General features: G+C 43.9%; 2 protein-coding genes across 5 annotated transcripts in view; one reads left to right on the forward strand and one right to left on the reverse strand.

Annotated features, from left to right (window-relative positions):
• Positions 1 to 414: 414 nt before the first annotated feature.
• Positions 415 to 18391, forward strand: TCP11L1 (t-complex 11 like 1). The gene is made up of 10 exons (XM_055722839.1): positions 415 to 561; positions 3938 to 4103; positions 6824 to 6956; positions 9942 to 10062; positions 10607 to 10827; positions 11906 to 12042; positions 12477 to 12673; positions 13025 to 13206; positions 14406 to 14578; positions 14793 to 18391. Exons 2-10 carry the CDS (start codon positions 3950 to 3952, stop codon positions 15026 to 15028), a joined length of 1554 nt encoding a protein of 517 aa, XP_055578814.1. The 5' UTR covers positions 415 to 561; positions 3938 to 3949; the 3' UTR covers positions 15029 to 18391.
• Positions 18392 to 23685, reverse strand: part of CSTF3 (cleavage stimulation factor subunit 3) — a 50713-nt gene continuing 45419 nt past the window's right edge. For all 4 annotated transcript variants that reach the window (XM_055722835.1, XM_055722837.1, XM_055722836.1 and 1 more), the window contains 5 exons: positions 22490 to 22685; positions 20779 to 20932; positions 20285 to 20379; positions 20076 to 20136; positions 18392 to 19089 (listed from right to left, as the gene is read on the reverse strand). In XM_055722835.1, coding sequence (XP_055578810.1) covers positions 18887 to 19089; positions 20076 to 20136; positions 20285 to 20379; positions 20779 to 20932; positions 22490 to 22685 — 709 coding nt within the window. In that variant the 3' untranslated portion in view covers positions 18392 to 18886. The remainder of the gene's footprint in view (positions 19090 to 20075; positions 20137 to 20284; positions 20380 to 20778; positions 20933 to 22489; positions 22686 to 23685) is intronic.

The following is a 23685-nucleotide window of genomic DNA, read 5'->3' on the forward strand; positions in this document are numbered from 1 at the left end:
GCTGGGCCAGCACAGCCTTCCCTCTGCCTGGGTGTGATGCAGCCCATCTCACAGCACCTGCGGCCGAAGCTCGGCCGCGGGGCCGATGGTGGCGGTGTGGGCCGGGTAGGGTGCTGAGCGAACGCGGGACAGCCATGCCAAGCCTCCGCCTCCTTCCCTGGGGGCCGGGGGCATTCAGCCCCAGCCAGCGAGGCAGGCCCCGATCGCCGGTGCGGGCTGCTGGGGTGCGGCTGCGGAGCCCGGGCCGTGGGTTCCCGCTCCCCGGCTGCAGCGGCAGCCCCGGCCCCGGGAGGCGGCGGCCAGCCGTGACACCGGGGGTCGCCCGCAGGCCCTCGCTGCGCCCGGCGGGAGGGGGCTGCTGGCCCCGCCCGGCGCGGGGGGGCGGCGGGGTGGGCCGGGCCGGCGGGGGCCGCTCCCGCACGGCCCGGCAGCCGCTGCGGCCCGCCTCTGCGCTGGGGCTGCTCGTCCGGCCCAGCGCGCACCGCCGGCCGGCAGCAGGGAACCGGGGCCGGCCGCCCGCCCCGCTGCAGCCGCTGCCCGCGGCCCCCGCTCCCGGCGGCGGTAAGGCGGCGAGGGGGCGGCGGGCGGCCGCGGGGCTGGGCTGGGCTGGGCTGGGAGGCGGCCGGGCCTGCGGCGGGCCTGGGGCGGCGGGGCCGGCCCGCAGCGCTGGGAGCGGCCGCGGGGCCTGTTGGCCGGGGAGGGCGGCTGGGGCTCCTCTGTCCCCTTTCTGCTCCGTGACGCGCCCGCTGGGCGGCTGGCGGGGCACGCCGGGGCCGCGGCGAGGGGCTCGGTTCGCCCTTGCGAGCCACGCCGCTGTGGCTCCCTGCGGGAGCGCTGCGGGGCGGGGGGTGCCCGGGGGCGCGGAGGGGCCGGGGGTGTCCGGCATGGGGGTGCGGAGGGCCCGGAGGCTTCCAGCGGCCTGCACGGAGCGGGGCGGGGTGGGGGGGATGACACTTCCCGAGGGAGCCTGTTCCCCTGGAATTGGGGCAGGAGCCATGCGGGAGCCCCGGCCGGGGTGGCGGGGGACGCGGGGGGGCCTGTGCCCGGCGGCGGGTGCGGCCCGTCGGGGCGGCGAGCCGGGCGCTGCGGCGCCCCAGCCCGGGCACAGCAGGTTCAATGGATGCTGCGTGCCTGGGTGATCTAAGGCCTTTGCATGAAGAGAACCCGTGGAAAACGTTTTGTTTAAATTTTAAATTCTGGGGTTTCCCTCACGCTTCTGTTTTGATTAAATTATATATATATATATAATATATATATATAAAAAATATAAATTGAAGGCAGGCACCAACACGTAGACTGTATTCTGTTCTGAGTCAGAAATGCTGCTGTGAGAGGAAAGGTGATGACCACGCGTTTGGAAGGGGTATTGTGGAGCGCATTCACCCAGTGGAAAGAGGATCTGTTCTGGATGTGTTCTGGCGGATAATAGCGGTAATCCAGCAGGAGAGAGCGGACTGTTGCAAATGCGACAGCTAAACCCCCGCGTGGGGCTGATTGCCTCCTTTGGTTGAATGGCCCAGCGGTTCTCGTACCCGCTTGCCACAGCTGAAACGGGACCATTTTAAAACAAACAGTAGTTAAATGAAATCGTTGGAATTGAGACTGTAGCTCCTGCTGTGCCATGTTTTGGAAGGCGGTACTCTAGGATGTAGCCTGCACGGTAGGAGTGATGGCCTGGTGGGCACAGCTTGGGGCAGTGATTATGAGAGTGGTTATCGTCATTTATCTTCTGTGATTTATCTTCTGCGAGTCCTCAAACTTAACTGACACCTCAGTTTGCCCTCTGTAAGCAAGCTATAGCACAGTATTTCTCTACCTTTCTAAGGGTAGTGAGGATAAAGCGCAGGGAGAGACTGTAAGGCACTGTGAAGTGTCACGAGCATTAAAGACCTGAGTGGGTCTTCGGTTGAGTCATCTTTGTGCTTCAGATTTTGACTTCAGGAGGATGCTCTGTGGAAGAGAATGGATAAGAATAGCAACCGTCTAGTCTGGTTGTATGAACGGGGAAGCCTTTATGACAGCGCTTTTATTCTAACCAGATTCAACAACACATTTCCCTCCTCTGTTTAACCAGTCCTGTCTTACATTTTTGATTGCTACTGTTGGTATGATCTTCTCTGTTAACTGCCCCTTTATTAACAGAGCTACTTGTCCTCTTCCTGCTAGAGTGTTTGCAGCAACAGGCCTTTTGTCTGCTAGACCTGAGGTCTGTTTCTCCTGGAGCACGTCACTGGTTTCCCACCAGTGGCTTCCCACTTGCAGGCTGGTTTGGATGCCTTGCGTTGCACCTCGCTGAGGCTGTCCCTGCCTTAATTAAAAGGGTGGCAAGATGACTGCAGCTTTGCACAAACTGTCACTTCCTTGTCCCAGCTGGAATTGTCTGTGCGTGTGAAGGGAGAGATGGTCAAGCCTTTGGAGCAGGTTCATCAGTGACTGTTCCAGCTAAAGGTGGAGGCTAATGCATGGGTCTAACAGTACCTGTACTGCTGTCTTGGTTTGCCTGTGTAATTTATCCCATGCTTTTTATGCTTTGTTTTTCTTTTCTAAATAGAAATCACAGTGCTGTGGACAGTGTGTTGTGGTGTGTATCGTACATCTAGCAAGACGATGATCCTGAGTCATGGCTATAGAACAAAACCATTCCTTACATGTACTGAGATTTCCGGAATCACATTGGTGCAATAGATTTAAGCACTGATGGAGTAGGGTTAGTTATTACAGCTGTTGTATGAAGAAAAAAAAGTAGATCTCAGTGCTGTGTTTTGCATTCTACAGTTGCTTGGTTACGCTGCATCCTCTTTGGTGTAGCCTTTGACATTGCAAGTATTTTTTTCCTAGTAGCTGTGAGGTGCCTCTGGAGGCAGTACCTCTTGCTGAGGGAGTCCTTCTATCAAATTTTGAAAATGGGGATGGTGGGATACTAGGTGAGAGGGGAAGTTGTTTTCCCAGGAGCTAGCTTTGCGCCCTTTTTTTTGAAAGGCAGACTCTTCCTGACTTCCCGCTTCACAGAACATCCAGGTTATTTAATTGAGTTAGAGACATCATATGCTTTTAAGATTTTTGTAAAAATGAATTCTGAACAGGAGCTTCCTGTACGATAGAGAGTTTTCAATGTTAAGATGTGCAAATTATATTCTTCAGAGTGAAATCTGAATATGAAATAAGTAAAGATAATAGATGGGGATGGTCATTTTTTCAGTGTAACTTTGGGTACACTGCAGGTATCTGTGATGTAATATTATTTAATATCTAATATTTAATAAATAATATTTGAAATGCTTTGTGTTCTTTACTGTCCATATAAAGAAATCTATATGCATAAATCATGACTCTTCTATGGAAAGAAAATGTGGGAGTAGAGTTTTATATTCATAAAAACTGTTACTGCAAACACTCTAGTCCTTTTCCTGCTTCTTAATGCTTTTGGGTGACTCAGAGTGAAAACTTTTTGTGTTCTGAGCGGTTGGGGCAGATCATAATTCAGGAGTACGTTATGTGGAGAAAGACAGTGTTGTATAGTGGGGAAATGTCTCATTTAACATAATCTTTCTGCAAAACATGTTTTTAATAACTATTTTGAAGGTGTTTTTCACTGCTCTCTCATAAGCAATGCTAGGAAAATTAAATATATCTTTTTTTCTCGTCTGTAGGCATTATGGTGAGGGAACTGTTTCAGATTTTTGAGAACTTGCTGGGAATGCAGATTAAGTAAATGGTAGCTGTGTTGAAAGCATCCCATTTTATCTAAGATGGGAAGTGAGTCATTGAGTCCAGGTCACCTACCATTATGGGAATAACGTCATATAATTCCTCATAAGAATTCTTTCCTTCTTAGTTTTTTCTTCATCAAGAGAACTCCTGATGATGTTTACCCACTCAGCCATGTTATAAAGTGCATGTTCATTCACTTTTTCATCTTTTTTCTTTTTTGGAAAAGAACCAACTGAAAATGTCTCAGAATCCTGACAAGCCACATTCAAGTGAAGAAAAGTTGAGTGGTTTGGAGGATGGTCAAGAGGAGAGCGTGGACAACCCGGATCAGTCTATCAGAAAAAGAATACGACAGAGTGCTCCAGGGTCACATGGAGATGATACGTCAAAGTGTAAGCGAAAGTGCTTTATAAAGGGGGTAAAAAAAAAAAAGTAAATTCTCTAACTTTTTGGAGGAGACAATCCTAGCTTTTTACACTGTTCTGTGCAAGCTGGACTGTTCTGCAATTAAATATTGTGTGACTCCTGATCATTTGCTTTGAAACTGTAACACCTTTCTCGCTGTTTTGTTTTGGTACTTAATTGTACGCAGTAACCGTGTTGCTCAGAGCCACATATATCTTAAATATCCTTGCATGTAGGCATGCATGTTTGCATACCTTTGCTGCTCATGGAAAGGATAAGCACTATTCCAGTATATTCTAGCTAAACTGTTGCTGCCGTTTGCATTATCAGCTGAACCTTCTGGATTGTTGGAGCCTCTGTTTCTACTGCAGGGCAAGGAAGGCTGTTATCAACAGACTAATGTCCTGTCACCCCCCTCCCAATACAGATAGAAAGTTGTGTTTTTAATTCTCATACTATTTCTAGTGTCAAGCAGGACTGCGTATTTTAAGTTTATTCTCAGGGCCTATTTTTCTTTGTCATTCTGCTTTTAACGTGAGGAGCTGGCTGCAGTATGGCTACCAGTTGTTTCTGGCAAATCTATAGATAAAACCAAGGGGAAGTTTTCTGGTCCCAGGGATTCAATTCGAAGAGGCAGAATTTCCCATATAACTAGTTCCGAGTTTCTGTAGAGAGTGTCTCTGCATGTAACATTTTATTTGTTACATTCTTTTTATTTTTTAACAGTGTTCAGTGTTTAACAGTGTTCTGAGGGAGTTTGTGTTCTTGTGTCTTGCTGGTGGCCTGATAGGAGATGCAGTGTATGTACGGAGAGAGGCTATGAACACGCGAAACTAAAATGCATAGCACAGTCTTGCACTGCATTGTACGACAAAGAAGTCGCTGGTCTCAAGCCCTCGGCTTTTGTAAGGGAGCAGATCTAATATGAGAATGAAGTAACACGATTTAAGAGCCTTCTTTGGTAAATGAAAGAGTCTTAGCTTTTAGTGCATCCATTGCTGGAGTGAAGTCATTTGGCCGTCAGACAAGAGCACTCTCATTCAGCTGTAAACTTCGTCGTGCTGCTGGTTCTCAGAATATCAATCCTTGCTGTGTTCCCAGAGTCACTGTGCAAGGTTAAGTTCCAAGCAGAATGAAATAAGGGTTAGGAGGGCTGCACAAAAAGAGCAAGATACCGATGACAAATCAGCACATTGGACCCACACTGTACGTGCTTGGAACAGCTCTGAATGGCAGGCAGATGATGGACAGCTACTTTTAAAAGACCTTTTATATGTTACTAGCTTAAGTCCAGTTAAACTGGGTTCTCAAATGAGACAGTCAAGATAGTTTGCCTAAAACATATCTCAGTGGACACAGGCCATGAAGATCCCTGGTTGGTTCCGTTCCTTCTGGGAACTGAATGAACTGCAGAGAGGGATCGCTCCCTTACGGCAATTCCGTTGTGCCTTCTTCCCCTGCTTCTGCTCCACTAGGTGTTTTCTGGAGGAGCTGGGATGAACCCTGCCATTAGTGTCTGCCTCGCCTGAGGACACTAATGATCTAGCCTTCTCCTTTTTCTCAGATATCTGGGAGCTGTGGTGGTGCTTCTGATTTTGACACTCACACAAACTGCTTGCACTGGTGCTAGCTAGCAGGAGGAATCTTCAAATCTTCACCACTAAGTATCGGTGGCAACTTCCAGCTGGCTTCAGTGGGGATAGGATTACTCTGCTAACCAGCCTGCCCTACACCCCTGGCACCTTCTCTGCCTTCATATTGACTTGGTTTTAGGGCTGCGACACTTTCTGCACTACAGCAATGCCAGTAGTGTCCCAGGAGGATGTTATGTAGTAAAGAACAATTAGGAGCCATAATTCTCCAGTGCATCCAGGAAACAATTTAAGTTTTCTGAAACTGTCCCTGTCCCTCTTCTACCTTCTAGGTTTCTGCAGTCAGTCACTACACCTTTTTCTCCTGCCTAATGAAAACTGGCCTGTTTGTTTGGGTTTGGTGCTTCCTCCTACTCGCTGGTATGCCCTAGGGCCCAATTTGAAGCTGTTTGCCCATCCTTGTTAGTCCCAAATGCCTGCCAGAGGAAGAGGTCTTAGGCATTGGTGCTGGGACTAGGTCTTGACATCCTTTGTTGCTTGGATGGTGGCCTCTGGGGGAGAAAAAAGAGTTTGGAGAAGCGCCAGTTGCACTGGAAGCAGTGAGAATAATTAGCTGCTAGTGTGTACTGCTTATGCTAATGGTGGTTTGTTTGCCGACTGCTTTAGAGATGAAGTCACTTCCTTGAAAAATATAAAATTGAAATGGCAACATCTGCACAATAATCGGGTAAGCAGCATGGTGAAAATACTAGTCTTTTAATGATTTCTTCCTACGGTATGCAGAAAGATGCTAAGTTGCTATTAAGCGGTCCTAAAGAAGTGGGGGCTTGGGTGTCGGGGTTTTTTCATTTTGTTTTTTAAAAGAGCTTGATAGAAGTTGGAAGCAATTAACATACTGCGCCCGGAGTATCAGCGGGAGTTCACTCCTTGGTTTTCTGTAATACTCCAAACCTGTGTCATCCACCAGCTGGGAAAGGAAGGGAAAGAAAGGAGAATCTTCAGACGGTACTGTCTTTTGGCCCTCTGTACTGTCAAGGTGGAAAGAGTCCAAAAGTATTAGCAGTCTTTTTTCCACAGACTTTTGTAGATTACTGACAATTTAATTTACGTTGCAGCCAGTCCTCCTCGGCCTGTGTCGGTAGAAGAGCTCATGGAAACAGCTAAGGGCGTAACCAACATGGCATTAGCGCATGAAATTGTTGTTAATGGAGACTTCCAGATAAAACCAGCTGAATTACCAGAACACAGGTAAGATCGTTACCAAATAGACACATAGATAAAACTTGCATTTATAGAACTGCAGACCAGCTCTGGTGGATCAGGAAAAGGCTTTGGCTAGTATCTTTTCTGGCAATGCCTGGCAGGATGTAGGAAAGAATGTAAGAAGAAGGTGGTAAGCGTGCAGTTCTGCTTCCCCAGGAATGTGTGGGTGAAAGGTGAACCTCTAGGAGTAATTGTTTGGGCATGTGTGGTGCAAATCCCAGTGTGGTGTGGTTTCTCTTTGTGTCCCCTTGTCCCAGGAGTCTGAGACTGCAGTTTTCTGATACCAAGTCTAGCTTCAGATGCAGGTGCACCCTTAGCATCTTTCAAGCTTTGACTGCCTGTGGGACTAAGATGAAACTGATCATTTTAGCTTTTTATGTCTCTTTTTCCAGGGATTTTTTGGGAACAGATTCCTATGTTTTATTAGGTTAGTCCTTGCTCTTTTTAAGTTGAAAGTCTTTTCTTCTCTGCGTGACCTACAGGAATTCTGTCCCCTGGTGACAGGGGAGAGGGAGAACAAAAGAAGCCGTGGTAATCTGGTCACATATTGGCCAGCGTAGCTGCCCCAGCCCTGTCTACAGAAGCTTCCTCTGCTGCTGCTCTTTCTTTCACACACACAGAGATGTGGCTGGCAATGTGTTTCCTGGGTTGATTTGTGAAAGTGAGTGCATATTTTGTGGAAGGAGTTTGGTCCACAGTGGCACCACTGTTGTCTGTATGTATCTGCATTTGAGAGAGAGACCTCGGAGCATGTTACCTTCACGGGTGTTGCAGGAGAAGATGGCTTTTAAAAGACTGGCATTGGTTGTCCTGTATGGAAATTGGTCGTACTGATGCCCATCTCTGCCAAAACATGGTGATGTGGTTCCCGTTAGCATTAGTAATGAGGGGTCGTTGCTTGAAACTAGAATTATCCCTGACAGAAAAGGCAGCGATGGGAACAGGCTGATCTTCTCTTCTCACCTGGACTGTTGCTGTCTTTCCAGCTCTGACACCAGTGTATTGTACCAGTGGTGTTTTATTAGTGGCTGTGGAATGCTGAACAATAGTAACCAGAGAAAATGTGCTCATGCTGTTAATTACACTGAACCTCCTGGTCCCAGCAGGAATTGCCTTTGAGTAAGGGTTGCATGGAGCAGAAGAGGGCCTTTGCTAGACTTTGTTTACTCGCCTTGGCCTCTGAGTTGGTAGGAAGTGGAATCGTAGCCTCCTTAAATGCTGAGGACAAACAACGTTGAGCTAGCATGTGACAATAGGCATCTGTTGTCCATCAAGACTTGGATATTTTAGAGCTCAAGCAATGGTTTGATCTGTCTTCTCAGCACCGTCTGTCAGTGTGTGCCTTGTCTGTTAGGCAAGCCCAGGTGGGGTGGTGCCGTCCCCCTCTGCTGCCTCACTTGCTGGCTGTGTGGAATTCACGTGCGGCCCCACGAAGCAAGACCTGTCTCTAGCCTGCACAAATGCTGCCTCTGGACCAAGCGCTTGGCAAGTGGGCCTGAGACGTGCAAAACTCATTCTCCTGTGTTATCCTCTCTGTCTCAGCATCTTTTGTGATAGGCAGTTGATGGCTAAGAATAAATGCTTCATCTGAAGTCCCACAGTTAAGAGAGTGCTATTTTATTCGGTGTCTGCTTCTGCTCCGTGTTCCTTCATGTGGATTTCTGATGTGAAAATGTGCTGTGAGAGTGGATAACTTTTCTGGTATGCCTCAGTGCCATAAAGTTGAATCTCAGCATTTTTCAGGGAAGAAGAAGGATTTTTAGCATGTTTTCTGTTTTCCATCCTTTCTTCTTTCACCAGTCCCTTAAAAAAAGAAAAACTAAAAAGAAAAAGAAGGAAAAGCTGGGGACCTATGCTGCACTTCAGGAAGTTGGGTGCTTTTCCTCACTGATGTTGAGTAGTGGCTGTAGTTGTTCACCTCTCTTCACCTGGCCACAGGAACAGATGTATCGTAGAGGTCACCTTGCTCAGGGGTGCCTGCGCTGTGTGATGGGCCAGGCCTGCTTTCGTACAAGATCCCGGTGTTTGGCTTTTGGGAAGGTTTTGTGTGCAGCTATTTACCACCCAGGAAAGAGCAATCATTCAGATTGTGCTTGAAAAAAGATCCTGGAGTCTTGCCTGGGTGAAATGTCAGTGTGTCTCAGGCTTAGATCCCCCTGCAGCTGAACGTACACGTAGAGGAGCGGTTGGAGAAGGCAGTTGTGGCTACTGTGCTGGCTACTTAGAGGGCCACGGGGCATAAGTGCCTCTGGGCACTGGCCGAACCTCAGCTGCACATGGAGGCAGAGGTGTTTGTCGTGGCTGTCCTTTGCGCGTGTGTGTAGGTGTGAGCATTTGACTTCTTCAGTGTTGTTAAACCCGGTGTGACCAGGAGCCAGGCTGCTGCAGAGGAGTAACTGTCAGTATTTTTGAATTAGGAATCGGTACTGAAGCAGTGGAAATTTTTATTTCATTGGATTTTTTACAGAAACTGAACTGGGCCTTTATCATGGAAGAGTTGCAATTTTCATGCAAAATGCAGAAGCTTTTGTGTCAGGGAAGCTACTTCATTTCTGTTAGGTTTACTTAATGAATTTTACTTTAGAAGAATTGCATCTACTTAGTGAGGCTTTTGAAAGGAACATGAAAACTGGTCTTTTCAAGGCAAGCTGTAATTTTTGGATTTTTTTTTTATTCTGGTTGTTTAGTTTAGACATAGCATATGATACTTTCATGGATTTTAATTTGTAGCTGCCTTTGCTTGTGTGTAACCTTTTATTAAGACATAAGCCATTCCAAATCCTATGTCCAGTTTTTCTTGCTTTTCTGAGTAACTTAAAATGACAGATTTCTTCTCTGTTAATTGTCATATATTCATTATCATATTATATTCATATTATTGCATGCTGTTCTTCAGGAGCTGCAGGTTATCTTTGTAAGGTGGTGCACAGACAAGTGTTGTTCTTTTTAACTGCTCGTATTTACCCACAGCTTAGAAAAAAAAGTAAGAGATATTGTGCATAAAGCTTTCTGGGATTGTCTGGAAGCTCAGCTAAAGGAAGATCCACCGACATATGACCATGCAATTAAACTATTGGGAGAAATTAAAGAGGTAAGATGACGTGATATCAAGGTAAATGATTGAATTTGAGTAGCTGCGTTGATATGAATGAGCAAAAGTGGCTGAAGTTTGGCTTTTCATAAAGGGCTCTCTTGGTCTTTTTCATTACTGTGAACATATGTAAGTTGTATAACCCCAGAGGAGACAATTGAATGTAAAAACAAATGCAAAGCCATGTAAAATGATTAAGAGGTAAATAATCCTAGTTTCATAATTCCGTGCTTCCTTCGTGTTACGTCAGTGCTACTACTTATGGAATCAGTGAGATGCCCCAACACTGGGCTGACAAAACCAAGCACGGTAGTCTGGAGTATGATCTGTACTGCAGAGTATTTACCACTTAGTAACTTCAGACTCATACAGAATGAGGTGAAATATTTGGAGTTGGTGAATGGTTGGTTTAAAAAAAAATAATAAAAAAAATTCCACTTGTAAAGGGCAATCGGTTTAAATAAAAAGTGGTTCAGTAACTGTTTCCATCCTTGTAGCCTTTGATATGTAGAACTAAGGGACTGTTAAAATCTTTCCATTTCAGAATCTCCTGTCTTTCTTGTTGCCTGGTCATACTAGGCTGAGAAGCCAGATTACAGAAGTTCTCGATCTGGATTTGATAAAACAGGAGGCAGAGAATGGGGCCCTTGACATTTCTAAGCTGGTCGAATTTGTTATTGGGATGATGGGGGCTCTCTGTGCTCCAGCGCGAGATGAAGAAATTAAGAAACTGAAAGATATTCATGAAATAGTTCCTCTGTTCAGGTACTGAAATGGTATTTATTAGTCATGTTGAGGGTTCCTTAAATAATTTTACATGTGGGGGGTGTGTGGTGTGTGTTCCAGCAGGGCAACCTGCAAATCTTTGTAGAAAAAAAGTGATAGGGAAAGGGATATAGTTGTGGGGGTGAAGGGGAGAGAAGTCTTCAACAAGTACCACCTTGGTTCTGGTGAATTGGGGTATTCGTTTGGCTCCCGCTTGTCACTGAAGGACATTCCTTAAATGCCAAATAGATATAAACCTTAAGATAGCAGGTGAACGGTCAGTTTGTCTCAGAATTTAATAGCAGCAGCAGAAGGGGAAAAAAAGCAAGCAAGAGCATAGGAAAAAGGTATTGCCGTTCTCCAACCAGTTTGTCCTTTCCCCCCAGTTTGAGGTCCACCACCCTGCTCCCTGTATAATATCCTTTCAGTTCTAAAGGGAGCGTACCTACCACGTCTGGGAGGGTGGAGGCTTCTGCTTTGTCACCATGAGAACAGTTGAACAGCTCAAGGTCTCAGTAGTTAGAAGATTTCATTCACCTTGGTTTCTAATTCGATAAGCTTCCAGGAGTTCAGGATTGACTTGGCAGAAATGCTGCCAGCAGGAATTAGGTTGCTTTGAAATTGAGGTGCTTTTCTTTGGTGTTTTTTGTTTGTTCGTTTCTTTTCTTTCCCCCCCGCCCCCCACCCCCCCCTTGGGTCTGATTATTCACTTCCCACTCAGACTGCCTTGATAGGCTGCCATCAGATAGCAGGCGAGCTGGGAAACCTAGGTGTCTTTTGACGTATTCAACATACGATATTGCATATCCTGGGAAGTATGATCTATGGAGCTAGTAAAGTTAATTCCATGGAAGGTGTTTTACAGGAGAGCAAGATTTATTTCCTACTTGGAAGAAGCACATGCATGCACATACATGCTTCCTCAAGCTCTGTCTCATGCTCGTAAACTGTTAAGCACCCTGTTAACGTTTCCCATGCATGTTTTTGCTCTTTCCTTAGACAATCTGTAATAAATCTTGTAAACAGTACCTCTTCAACATCTGCAGCCTTGAATAACTTTTTCTGTTTGTTTGTTTAGAGCAATTTTCTCTGTATTAGACCTAATGAAAATGGATATGGCAAACTTCGCTGTCAGTAGTATTAGGCCAAAATTAATGCAGCAGTCTGCTGAATATGAAAGAAGGAAGTTTCAGGAGTTTCTTGAGAAACAGCCAAGTATGACTTTGTTCCTTTCTTTCTTCCCCTCTGACCTCCCAGTAAACTGCGTGTCTTTGCTTGTAGATCGTGAAAAGAAATCAGATTTTCTTATAAGTTCTGGAATTCATATGGTAAATGACAGCTTGTGCCCCAAAACTGTGGTTTGAAAAAAATCTGCCGGAACAGCAGTTCTGCACTTAGTACACCGGAGTTCAGTTTCATTTCGATACAGTGTAGGGCATAATTACCTAGCATCACCTCACCTCCCATTTCCTCTAGCTGTGTCGTTTTAATTTTGTTTCAGATGTTCTGCTTAATGCAATAAATGAAATGCATGTCAATAACTTACATCATGGGTACTAGTAATGGGATTATTTGGAAATTATTGGTGGAAAACCCCAATTTTGAAAAGGAATTTTCTTAACAAGGTTTCTTTTTCCTTGCTTTTCCAGATTCTTTAGACCTTGTCACGAGGTGGTTGCAAGAAGCAGCAGATGATCTGGTAAAGCTGAGATGTAAAATGTTGCCTCCCCACTGTAGTGGTGACGGTGCCACTGGTGGAGCTTCTGCCTTGTGCTCCACAGCTGTCCAAAATCAGGCCTATCTGAAGCTCCTAAAGTGGGATCATGTAAACAGGCCTTTTCCAGAAGTAGGTTTTCAACAGAAAAATTTATTTCCGTGCTTGTTCTGGTTTTTCTATTTCTGGTGTATAACAGAAGCTGGATTTGTAGCCTTGCGACAAGTACAATACTAAAACATTTTTCTCTTGATTGAGAGCTCCTGTAGCTCTCCTGTCTAACAGGTACTTATTTTTCAGAATTGAAACTCAGTTGGGAAAGAGGAGTTAAATCTTTTCATTTTGTTCCTGATACTTGCCTGCTGAGCACGCGTTGCTCTTTTCTGTCTTGTAATTGCTGCTGTGAATAGGTGGGCAGCGTGATGTCACTTCAGAGCCCAGCAGACTGACTTTATTCTGTCCTGGCTTCCTCACTCTTTGCAGACAGTGCTGATGGACCAGGCCCGCTTCCAGGAAATACAGCTGGAGCTGGAGCAACTCCTCGTGATTGGGACGGTCCTCCTGGTCACATTTGGTGCGGCAGGCTCGGCACTCGTGGATGTGCCTGGATTTGCTGAGAAAATCAAAACCATTGTCAAGGTGCTGCTGACGGGAATGCACCTGCCGTGAGTATCGCGTAGTCCTAGTCACACAGGCGTGGGCACAGTTCTGTGTTCACCGGGGTGAACAGTCAGTTGAAGCCTCTTTCTGCCTGTGGCCTGCAGAATATATAGAGGGAGAGATGGGGGCTTTTTATGAGCCCAGGATGACAATTTTTTTTCAGCTTACTCGGACAGAACAATCTTTTCTTGCTCTGTTCTTTTCTGATACGTACTGTTGCTTTTTTCAGAGCATGTTTTTCATGATGCTTGGTTGGCACGTGAGAGTGCAAGTAACTAACGATGCCCACGGCTTGGGCCAGGCTCCCTCAAGGATCTGAGTGCGGTGCAGTAAGCTGCTTGCACATTTAGAATGGTTGCTGCACACCTTACGGGTTGGTAACTGTAGAGGAACGGCTGCAGAAGCGTGGCCTTAGAGTCTCTGAAGATCTGCACAATCCGGGCCTGGTATTAGAATAGGCCTGTAATCAGAATTGTGCTGAAGTTGCTGTGCTGAAGTTAACAAGAAAGGCAGCCTTGAGCTATTCTTGAATCCTGAGACCGAGTAATTATGTTGTGCCGACAGGCCGTGGCTGTAACAAGCTACAGCTGCTGGGAAAGCGGGTGCAGGGCCGAGAAAGATAGGGACACCCGGTATGGGAATACGGGGAGTAACAAACCGCAAGGCGGAAGCACAGCAACACAATTAGCTACATGGATAGAATGCTTATTTTAGTCACGATAATTAGGGGTGTGAGACCCACACGTGTTTAGAGACTACTAGCCAATTATATTTCTGCTTTACGAATATGCATGTGTATCGGTTCTATGTAAGTAGTGTTAGAAACTAATAAAGTTGAGCACGATGCATAACTCGTATTGAGCGTCTTCTTGACTCCGGCGAGCCCTTCTTCCAACAGGTGACAGGTTTTTGTGTTAGTCAGAGCTGTCAGCGTAGGCCAGAAAATCAGCTCTTGCTTGTACGGATTGTTCGGGCAGGCTGGAAATATTTAATGCTATCCTACCTCCTTGTTTCGTATCTCAACTTTATTTTTCATCTATAAAAGACGTAGTATTGTTTGTAGTTCTGGCTTTATCTGGATTATGCTTCTTCCATTACATTTGATAAATAAAGCAACTATAATTGGATAGTTTGTTTTTAAAAGGTGGGGAAAAAAAGTCAATAACCCATATAGTGAAGTAATGCTCTGCTCCATGTTCTCTAGCTCCTTTAACCTGAAGGAATCTTTGGCTACTGTCGGTGAAAAGGTGTGTGCTGAAGTTAACGGCTGCCTTTCCCAGCACGGGTTTACACCGTTCTCAGCTGAGAGAGAGACTGTCCTGAAAGGACAAATCCAAGCCGTGGCCAACCCGGATAACACCATATGCAAGCTAATAGGTACGCTTTGACAAAAACGCTCTGCTCTCAAGTGGCTCAAGCTTGTCTGTCTTTGTCCAACGGTTGGTGGCACGTGGTGCATGGTTTCTCGTTTAGTCTGTTTCAAGTACTTGTTTTCTATGCTCAGGCTTTCTGTGTTTTACGTGAGAGACGCTGTTTCTCATTGACTATCTCTTTCGAAAACAAACCCAAACCCTTGGTCCCATTTTTCCAGATTCTCGAATTCAAAAGTTTCTGGAGAATTATCTTGCATCTAGTCACCAGAAATCGTTACCTGCTATTCCTGGAGGATTAGGCCCTATTCAAAGAGAGCTGGAAGAGGTTGCTGTCAAGTATGTTCGTCTTGTCAACTACAACAAAATGGTCTTCAGCCCTTACTATGATGCAGTCCTTGGCAAAATACTGACTAAGGAAGAATCCCAATTTGTAGGGAAGTCAGAAGAATCGTAAAACCAGTTTGTATGCTACAAATTACGGTATTGTCAGCTATTTTAAAAAATCGCACCAATATTTGTCTAGGAAAACAGCTTTCCATGTAAATACTGGTTCCTTTTAATTCACTAGCGATGATTGGTGAGGAAAATACCTGAGATGCAAAAGGGGTTCTGAAGTAAATGGTGGGGGAGAGATGCATTTTTAATGTAAGTATGCAACCTCGGGGGGGATGTCTTGGTAGTTTTCTGGCTGCAATTTTTAGATTTTTGAGCTGATGCTAGGTAGGACAAGTTTAAGAACCAAACTTTGTATGCAAGTGGCTCATTTTAGGGCATTTTACTCTAATTTACCGTGAATTTAGTTTAATTAATCCAGAGCAGGTTAGCAGCGGTCCTTCCCAGAAGGGGTGATTTGGCTTTAAAAATATCTTACTTTAAAGACTTAATCAGAAAGGTAAAATTCTAGATAAGAGGAAATTTAACAGGCAAAAAGCAAAGCCAAACAGCACTTTATTGTAACATTATGGTTAGTACGGTAGGCTACTAGTTTTTTCTGCATTTTACTGCATTTTTAATAGCATTTTTTTGCTGTTTACCTGCAGATGTTACAAAACACATAATATATTTTTGTAGCAAATTTTCTGGTTATTGGGTAACTGTCCTCTGCTATGTACAGTACTTACAAAGGTGGCAATCTTATAGATTGCAGCTGTATTTATCTCTTGTAAAGACTTCAGAAGGGCAGAGCTAAAGTGTTTTGATAAAAGTGGCATTTCTTACCTTTTTTTTGCTAGTAGTTTACTCCTTTTTATGTGAAATACTAATTTTAAAGTAAATCTTTGTCATTTTCAGAAGGCAGATCTGAAGTGTGTGAGACTTTAGGCTGAAAATTTTACTTGTTTTTTATAACTACAACTGGAGATGGTTGCATATTCAATCACGTCTTCAAAAATATCCAGGAAGTGCAAAGCACTATCGGAAGGATAAGTGATTTTAATGTACTGTGAAAAGTGAATGATTTCGTGTTAGTTTGAATATACAGGGAATATTTTCAGTAGAAGATTTTTTTCACTTTGTAGAGGTGCTCTTGAAAAACTTAAACTAGTTGTAGGTCTTCAATTTAATTAGCTACATGTTGTACAGGTGAGTGTTCACAGAAGAGCTCAATGATCTTACAGCCTTACCACCATTTCAGGCTCAGCTAGGAGGCGAGTTCGTTTGAAATTTTCCTCGAGTTGAGCACAACACTGTACTACAGTAATCAAAATTTGATGATTTTATGAAAGCAGAGTTCATAGTGATAAACAGTAAGTGTCCCAAGTACTAGACTATCCAAAGTAGAATGTATTGTAGTCTTCAACAACGCAACAACAAGTTATGTAAAAGAAATAAATAAAAGGGCCCTTTTATTGCTAACATCCAGGTTCATTTTATTAATCAACTAGTCAACCAAAATAATAGCGCTTCTAGAAGGAAGCACTTGATTATGTATTGGTGCTGATGCTTCCCTTTCCAGTTTTCCTTTAAATGTTAGCGTGCGGATAGCTGCGCTAACTTTGAGTTTGGAGGAAGGCGGGGTAAGTAAGACCTTTTATTCCGTACTAGCCTATGCAACTATAAAACACATCTTTTCTCATTCATTACAAACCCCCTTCCCCACGGGGAAAAACCCAACAACCTACCAAAACCCTGTCAGAGCTCACCAGCTCAGAGAAATGATTTTTCTCTTGGCTAAATGTACTCGGATAGTAAAATGGATGTCTGTCTTCGATAACTCAGAAGCCAGTAAGCTGGTTAGCCAGAAGAAAGAAATTCTGCGTAGGTTTTTGGTGTGGTCCGTTTGATTATTTGAATCAGCAAAGGGTACTACAGAGGTCTTCAGAATGGCTGCATCTGCTTACCGTACTTTGTTATTAGTGCAGGATCCACGTCAAAATACAGCCTATAGCTCTGCAGCTCCAAAAAATGAATTCAGTAGTCTGCGTGACAAAAGAAAGAGCTACCAGAAACATTATTGCTAGGGATTAAAAAGAAATAACTAAGACAAAGCTGTTTTCGTTTTTGTTAAATGAGAGTTGCAGAAGTTACAAACCGCTGCTGTTGCGTTATACTGCAGTATCGCCTAGTAGCTGCCTTTAAAGGCCCCTGTGAATGATGCATACTACAAAAATTTAGATGCTATAGGGGATGATCTCCAGGATCAGGAACAACATCAGGGTGAAACCACATACGTCTCAAAGGCTTTTCTAAGTACGTGACTGGTGCCAGAACGAATAGGGCTGCATTATCAATAGGTAAAACTGTACTTGCTTAATCTAGGAGATGGCTGCTCCCGGTTCTGGAATGCAGGGGCTGGATGTCCACGATGGCCAAGTCCTGCTTACTCTGCCCTCGAAGCATGGATTCTGTGGCCACTAGTGCAGGCGTATTGCTCGCAGGGTCGATGCAGTAAGTCCCATCTCTCCTTGCAGAGCAGGTTTGATCCTAAGACCTCACAGAGAAAGCAGCGCAGTACCCACATCTGGCTTCAGTCTTACCTTTGGGGGTACCGCAGCGGGAACAAGTGCCTCCGTGGGGGGTGTCCTAGGCCTTTCAACAGGAAAGAGCTAAAGAGACTGTAATAAACACCCACAAGCGCCAATCACATTAAATGATTTTCCAAGGCTGTTATTTTTAATGATAGTGGTTGACAAATGGTTTCTTTCCATCTTCTTTAAAAGAATTAGGGAAATACGATGAAGTGGCAAAGCAAAAAAAGGAATTCCAGGATTGCTGAGGCCAGCCCCTCCCTCCGTGACAACATTTCTAGGGTTATACGTGCGCTGGCTGTTTCACCTTTTAGCCTGGTAGATCAGAGTGCTGACCTACAGTCATCTGTACTGCTGATGGCAGGAATCTATTTCAACTTGTCCGAGTATCTGAGTTTCCTGCAGTCCACAGGGGCTCTTATGGTCTTACCAGAATACAATTCTGAACAGTCCAATTCTTCAGAAGTTCATACAGTGTTTTTGTTGGCTTGTTTGAAAGTAACTGGTTAAACTATGTAGCTAATGCATTAACATTTAGCTTTGTATATTAAGTGGAAAGACCAGTGCAGTTATCCAGGAAGGGACTGTGTTAGCAGTGCTCCTGGACAATCCAGCCCACCTTAGAAATATGTACCGAGTTTGTTTTACGATGCTGTCTTCTTCTTTAAACAGTCATGGAATTAAAAGTATACTGTATCCTCTAGAAAAATGGAGGGGGGGGGAAGCTAATTCTAATATGTATGCTCTGATCCATTTCCTGTGATGGTCTTTATTAACATTGCTTTTGAAGTGGCTGAGTAATATTTAAGAAGTAACTTGTTGTGTTTGAATAAAACCAGAATGAGGCATGATGTTATGGATATCCTTTTATTTTAAAGGAATGTTTTTTCCCATTTTCAACTACAAAACAGATTCCATACATTCTGCCATAAATAAAAACGAACAATAAGGCAGGACACTACATGAACAAACTGAGAACAACTGTTTTCCAGAAAATGTGAATTAAAAATGCTTCACAAGTATAAGCCATCCAGTTTTTAAAATAAAACTGTTGAAAACCCACAAGATTTCAAGTGGTAGATGTGAACACCCTTGAAGAACAAAATGCAGTTTTGACATTTTGCACTTTTGGTTTTGAAAACCTAGTTTTGTTCAGAGCATGTTCTAAGGTTGTTCTGGCTGTTTTCGGATCAAGAACCATATGGGAGAAGAGGCACCACAGTAACAAAACCATTTTCAAGATTTTTTCGTTTGTTTGTTTGCAGCTGTCCTTTTTAAATGCTTGACTTTTAAGAGACTGACGGATTCAATGCAAGTCTTTATCACAGTAGAACTCCAAACTTGTTTCACCGGATTCTCTTTTGCTGCCGTGCTCTGTAAATGTCGTGTACGGGGGGAACTACAGATCCTTTCTCCTCATCGTCATCAGAATCTTCATGTGGTCTCTTAACAGCCTTATTGAGCATAGCGTTATTTTCCACAGGTCCATTGCCTTCCACGGCTATTTCAGGTAGGCCTCCGGTAATTATTCGTACAGCTTCATCGACAGCTTTAGAAAGAGAGCAAGATTAATTTGGGAAAGTAAAGGCCTTGATCAGAAATAAGCATGCGAACAGGGACATCAGGATAGATACGTTGTGGAGAATGCTGGAACGTGAGAGGTTTTCCTGCCCTATTCTCCTACAATTGTTAAGAATTTTTGATTGCCTAAAACTCTGAGCTATGGCAAACATTAATTATAAAGTAAACGCTGCTGCTTCAGCGTGAGACCTCCCTTTACACAAGTACTGAGGTCATTTGCAAGCTTAATAAAATCAAAAACCCTGTTAGGGAAGCAGCGTAACTAGTTCATGATTCATCAGAAAGCATGCACAGCAAGTCAGTTTCTGCTTATCAACAGGGAAAGCTTCAAAAAGACCCTGTATAATTCAAATAGATGTTTTATTTCCACTCTAAAAGAAGTTAAATCCGAGCTAGCTTTGCATTTGCTCCTTAAACTAACAGAAGGGGTGAAAAGCAGGTTACTATCATCTGCCATAGTTTACATGGAGCCGGGAGTATGGATCTGTCCTGGTTTTATGTTTCAGAATTCTGCCTTCTTTGCAGGAGCTCAGAAAACACTGCTCCTGAGTCGTTCTCAAGCACTGCAACAGCGTGCATTCAGTTACGCCTTCCAATGAACCTTACCGTACTGCAAATTCATAATTTAATGTTACAGTTACAATCCTGCCTTGCTGCTTTTAAAGGATATTCTGAACATCTTCATTCCTTTCTTTTAATGGCTACCACCAAAACGTTATTAAGTAGCAGCTGGTGATTTTCAGCTTTTTGACTTTTTGCTGATCTTCCCAGAGTTAAATGTACAAACATGTCTATGCTGATTCCAACCTACAAACGTAGCCAGTTCAACAGTATACTCTTAAATAATAATTACGCATCTGTAAATGAGGTCTGGATTTTAGACAGCAATATCCATATGTAAAACAAAGTCATATGCAGCACTATCACAGACTCCAGAGCGAACAAATAACTTACTGTCTGGAAGTTTGCATCTTCTAAATATCTCCATGAGCTCATCCACTTGAACAAAGGGACCCTGAATTGTTACCCCCCCCCCCCAAAAAAAAAAAAAAAGAGAAAAAGTTTAGAACATTATTTTCAATAGAGTGATACACACTGTGGTTCTGTTAAAACAGAACCTCTTCTACAACTTCGTCAAGTTTTCAGAATTCATTAAAACAAACCTGAAAACAAACAGGAGGTGGCAGGAGCTTCATGAGGACTACAGCTGCCGGTGGAACGGGAAATACACCACCCGGGACAGGATGTAAACCTGGAGCTGTGGGGAAAAAACCTGTATGAAGCCACTGCAAGACAGCTAGACTCGAACTGCCTTTGCAGCACTATTATTTGATGCAAATAATTACTACCCTGTCACTTTTGCCTCTACTAATTACATATTGTTTAGTCAGTGATCTGAGGTCTATAAGCAGTGTGTGTAACAGCTTATTACCATTTACCAGACCTCAAACTACTTATATTTATTTCCATGTGACCTTAGTATTCAGTAAAGTACATACGCCTTTAGCAAGCCAATTAAATAACAGCCTAAAATTTAAGTACGCGTTCAGATGACTGAAGACTAGGAAAGTCTCTGTGATTAGGTTTGCCAAACACAGAGGTTAATAACTTGCTGCCAGGTGAAATATAACCACTTCTGACTGAACATCTGACTTACGTGCTAAGTGCCTTGGCTGAAATGGAATCATTTGTTGAGTGTCTGGTTTGGGGTATTCAGGTTTTCTGTCTACTTCGTCTTTGAGAACAGGCACGATGGAAGGTGCAACCACAGGGTCTGGAATTATAGCTGCCAGCTTGGCACGGGAGACATCCTGCAAAAGCCAATTAGAGAGCACTGAGCTTGGCATGATCATGTTGCTGGTTTAAATTACAGAACAAAACATCTCTCCAGACCAGTCGCTTATTCTCACTTTGTCATCATTATCATTTCAGATGTCCTCTTAGAAGGCCATCTGGGCAAAACTTGCACATTTTCATCCAATATTTTAGTCCTGCAGTGTCCCAGCTGGGAGTGGAAACACTTGGTTTTGTTACTGAATGGGACCATGTTTGTCATTTTTGAGTAGGTCCTTTTTTTGGGTTAAAAAGATTTAGGCGAACAGGTGCAGACCACTAGGCCTTCACAACTATGATTTCTCCCTCATTTCATTCCCTAGATTGCTTTAGCTGGAAAAGAAATAAAGCATAAGGCAGTCAGCAGGTGTGCAAAGCATCAGTTCAAACAGGATTATGTTTTGGCACATTATAAGCAACAGAAATCAGCCTGAGGGCTAAATCACCTTAGGTACGCACCAACTCGTGGGCGTTTATCAAGATGTGTTCCTGGCAGCACACCTGGAGCTTCAAGGTAACTTTGTCCCGACTGCGTTAAGAGTATTCAGTGGCTCAGCGTGACTCTTATTTCCACCTATCTGATCATTTTACAAGTGTGTGAAGACCAACAGTTCGGCTGCTTTGCTAACTTTAATGACTTCTGTATTTTTCCAAAATTACTTTTCTGTGTAAGAAATAAACGGCAGCTGAGGCCCTATTTTTGAGATCGGAACTGAAGGCTCTCTTCCTGTTCATACAAATGGGAAACAGCAGTTCCTCTAACAACAGAGCTGCTTCTGCTTCTCTAGCAGCCTATTTTACACCATGTTTGTTGTTTTTTTTTTAAATAATAAAAAAATCATTATTTGATTCTATTCTAATGGTTTCCGAAGTGTTACGGCCTTCCACATGACTAAAATAGAAGTTAAAATACATGTGGTCAGAAACCTGATGGAAGACCACCAGATACGGGTCCCTGGCCTAGACTTAAAATTCCAAATAGCAGCACTAAAGCATTTTAGCCATAATAAACGACTGAAAAAAAGCAGGCAGCCACTGATCCCTATGGATAATTTTCCTCAGCCACTTGCAGCAGTCACTGGGACTGCAGCATGCTTGTTCTGATACAGTTCTCAATGAAGCGAGCGGAGTTTTGCCGGCTGGAGTGGAAGGGCAGCCTGCAGCGTTTCATACAGATGAGCTGGTTCTACAAGCTTCCAAAAGAATTTTGGTTTTTGAAGGGGCTCAGGTTTAAGTCGGAGGCCTGCAGCTGAGTGGCGACGGCATTAACGCATCACCCTTTCCACGGGAAGATGAGGGGTAAATAGGAACACAGAAGCTGCATCTGTTAGTCGTGTTCCTGGCTCCTTTCTGCCCTTGGCCCACAGTGCCCGGCACTCTGCTGGCCAGCAGGACAAGGAGGAGGCGTCCCAGGCCTGCTCTACCTCTTTTCTATCAAGGGAAAAAAGTGTAAAGCAAGTGCTAAACAAGATACTGCTTCAGTTTGCTAGGACTGAAAAGAATAACAGTAAAATGAAGCGCTCTTACCCACTTACCTTATAACCAAGGGCCTTCAGTTCGCTAGCAGAGCAAGGGTACAAATCCATGAACTTATACCTGTCTACCAGCAGAGCTGTTTCTTTACCCTCATATTCTTCCTTGAATGCTGTAAACCTCCGTTTTTCAACTTTCAGTATACTAGCTAGATCACCAATGTTACTTTCAAAAGCTAAAAACCGAGCCCAGATCTCCCTATAAAAGAACAGATAAATAGAGAGTTGCTGAAGGAGACTGAATTACTGATCATGACCCAATTAAAAAACAGATGAGAGGAGAGATTGAAGGAGGTGATCTGGGAACACATGACCACTTCTATTATTTACTTTAGATGCATCTATAACATGCATTACCTTCCCAGTGCCTTATGTATTTCTGTAGAAGCTTTCAATCTAGTGAATTGTAAAGGCCTTTGTTGTGGAAAGGAAGGGATTAGAAAGGTGTAAATGACTTCAGCACTCGAGGTAAGTTTTTATCATCGATGTAAGATGCACAAACTTTACTCATCCCGCTACACAGAATCTCACTCTGATCCTGATATGTGAAGGACTTTTCATATGATTTGGTTCCTTGGCACAGACTACCAAAATCTAGCAGGCAAGAGCAATACACTGTAACACAACAGGCAGCACTTGCAGAATTTTACATTGCTCCAAATATCAGAGTTACTGCTTATTTCTATGTGGAAAATCTCCTACATAACTTAAGCAACACCTGACTGTATTTCTGGACTTGATTCAACCTTCATTTTAGCTCTGGAGTTCACCTTCGAGGAAGATTCAGCTTTTAAATTCTTGCTTTTTCTCACTTTTAAAATGGACATAAAAATACTTCTCACAAAGCATCAGAATTAAAGTGCAGAATGAACGTGCACAGCACTGTGATGTTTGATTTCTCAGTTTTGATGCCTATGTCTACCAGAATAATAACGGTGAACACTTGGACTGCTGAGGGTTTGACAAGCGTTTTTTCAGCAAAATAAATTTTTAGAAGTAGTAATGAAATTGTGGCGGTGAGTGGTTAAAGCAAGCCTTCTCTGGTTCTTTCCCTATTTTATTTTCAGTTGGCTGGGAGCTGTTCGGCATTCTCCTTAATAAATTCCTGAGTCGCCTTCTCTAACATAATGCTCCTAAAGATGGTCTCAGCTCCCCCTCCCATCTACCCAACGCACACGTCTGGTGAGCGATACACATCA

This window comes from Falco cherrug, chromosome 10 (genome assembly GCF_023634085.1).
Source record: "Falco cherrug isolate bFalChe1 chromosome 10, bFalChe1.pri, whole genome shotgun sequence".
Classification (NCBI taxonomy): Eukaryota; Metazoa; Chordata; class Aves; order Falconiformes; family Falconidae; genus Falco; species Falco cherrug.

Coding starts and splice junctions, on each gene's coding strand:
- TCP11L1 (XM_055722839.1), top strand. CDS start 3,950: ATGTCTCAGAATCCTGACAAGCCACATTCAAGTGAAGAAAAGTTGAGT. Junction 12,043..12,476: donor GTTTCTTGAGAAACAGCCAA/GTATGACTTTGT, acceptor TTGCTTTTCCAG/ATTCTTTAGACCTTGTCACG. Junction 13,207..14,405: donor CTGACGGGAATGCACCTGCC/GTGAGTATCGCG, acceptor CATGTTCTCTAG/CTCCTTTAACCTGAAGGAAT.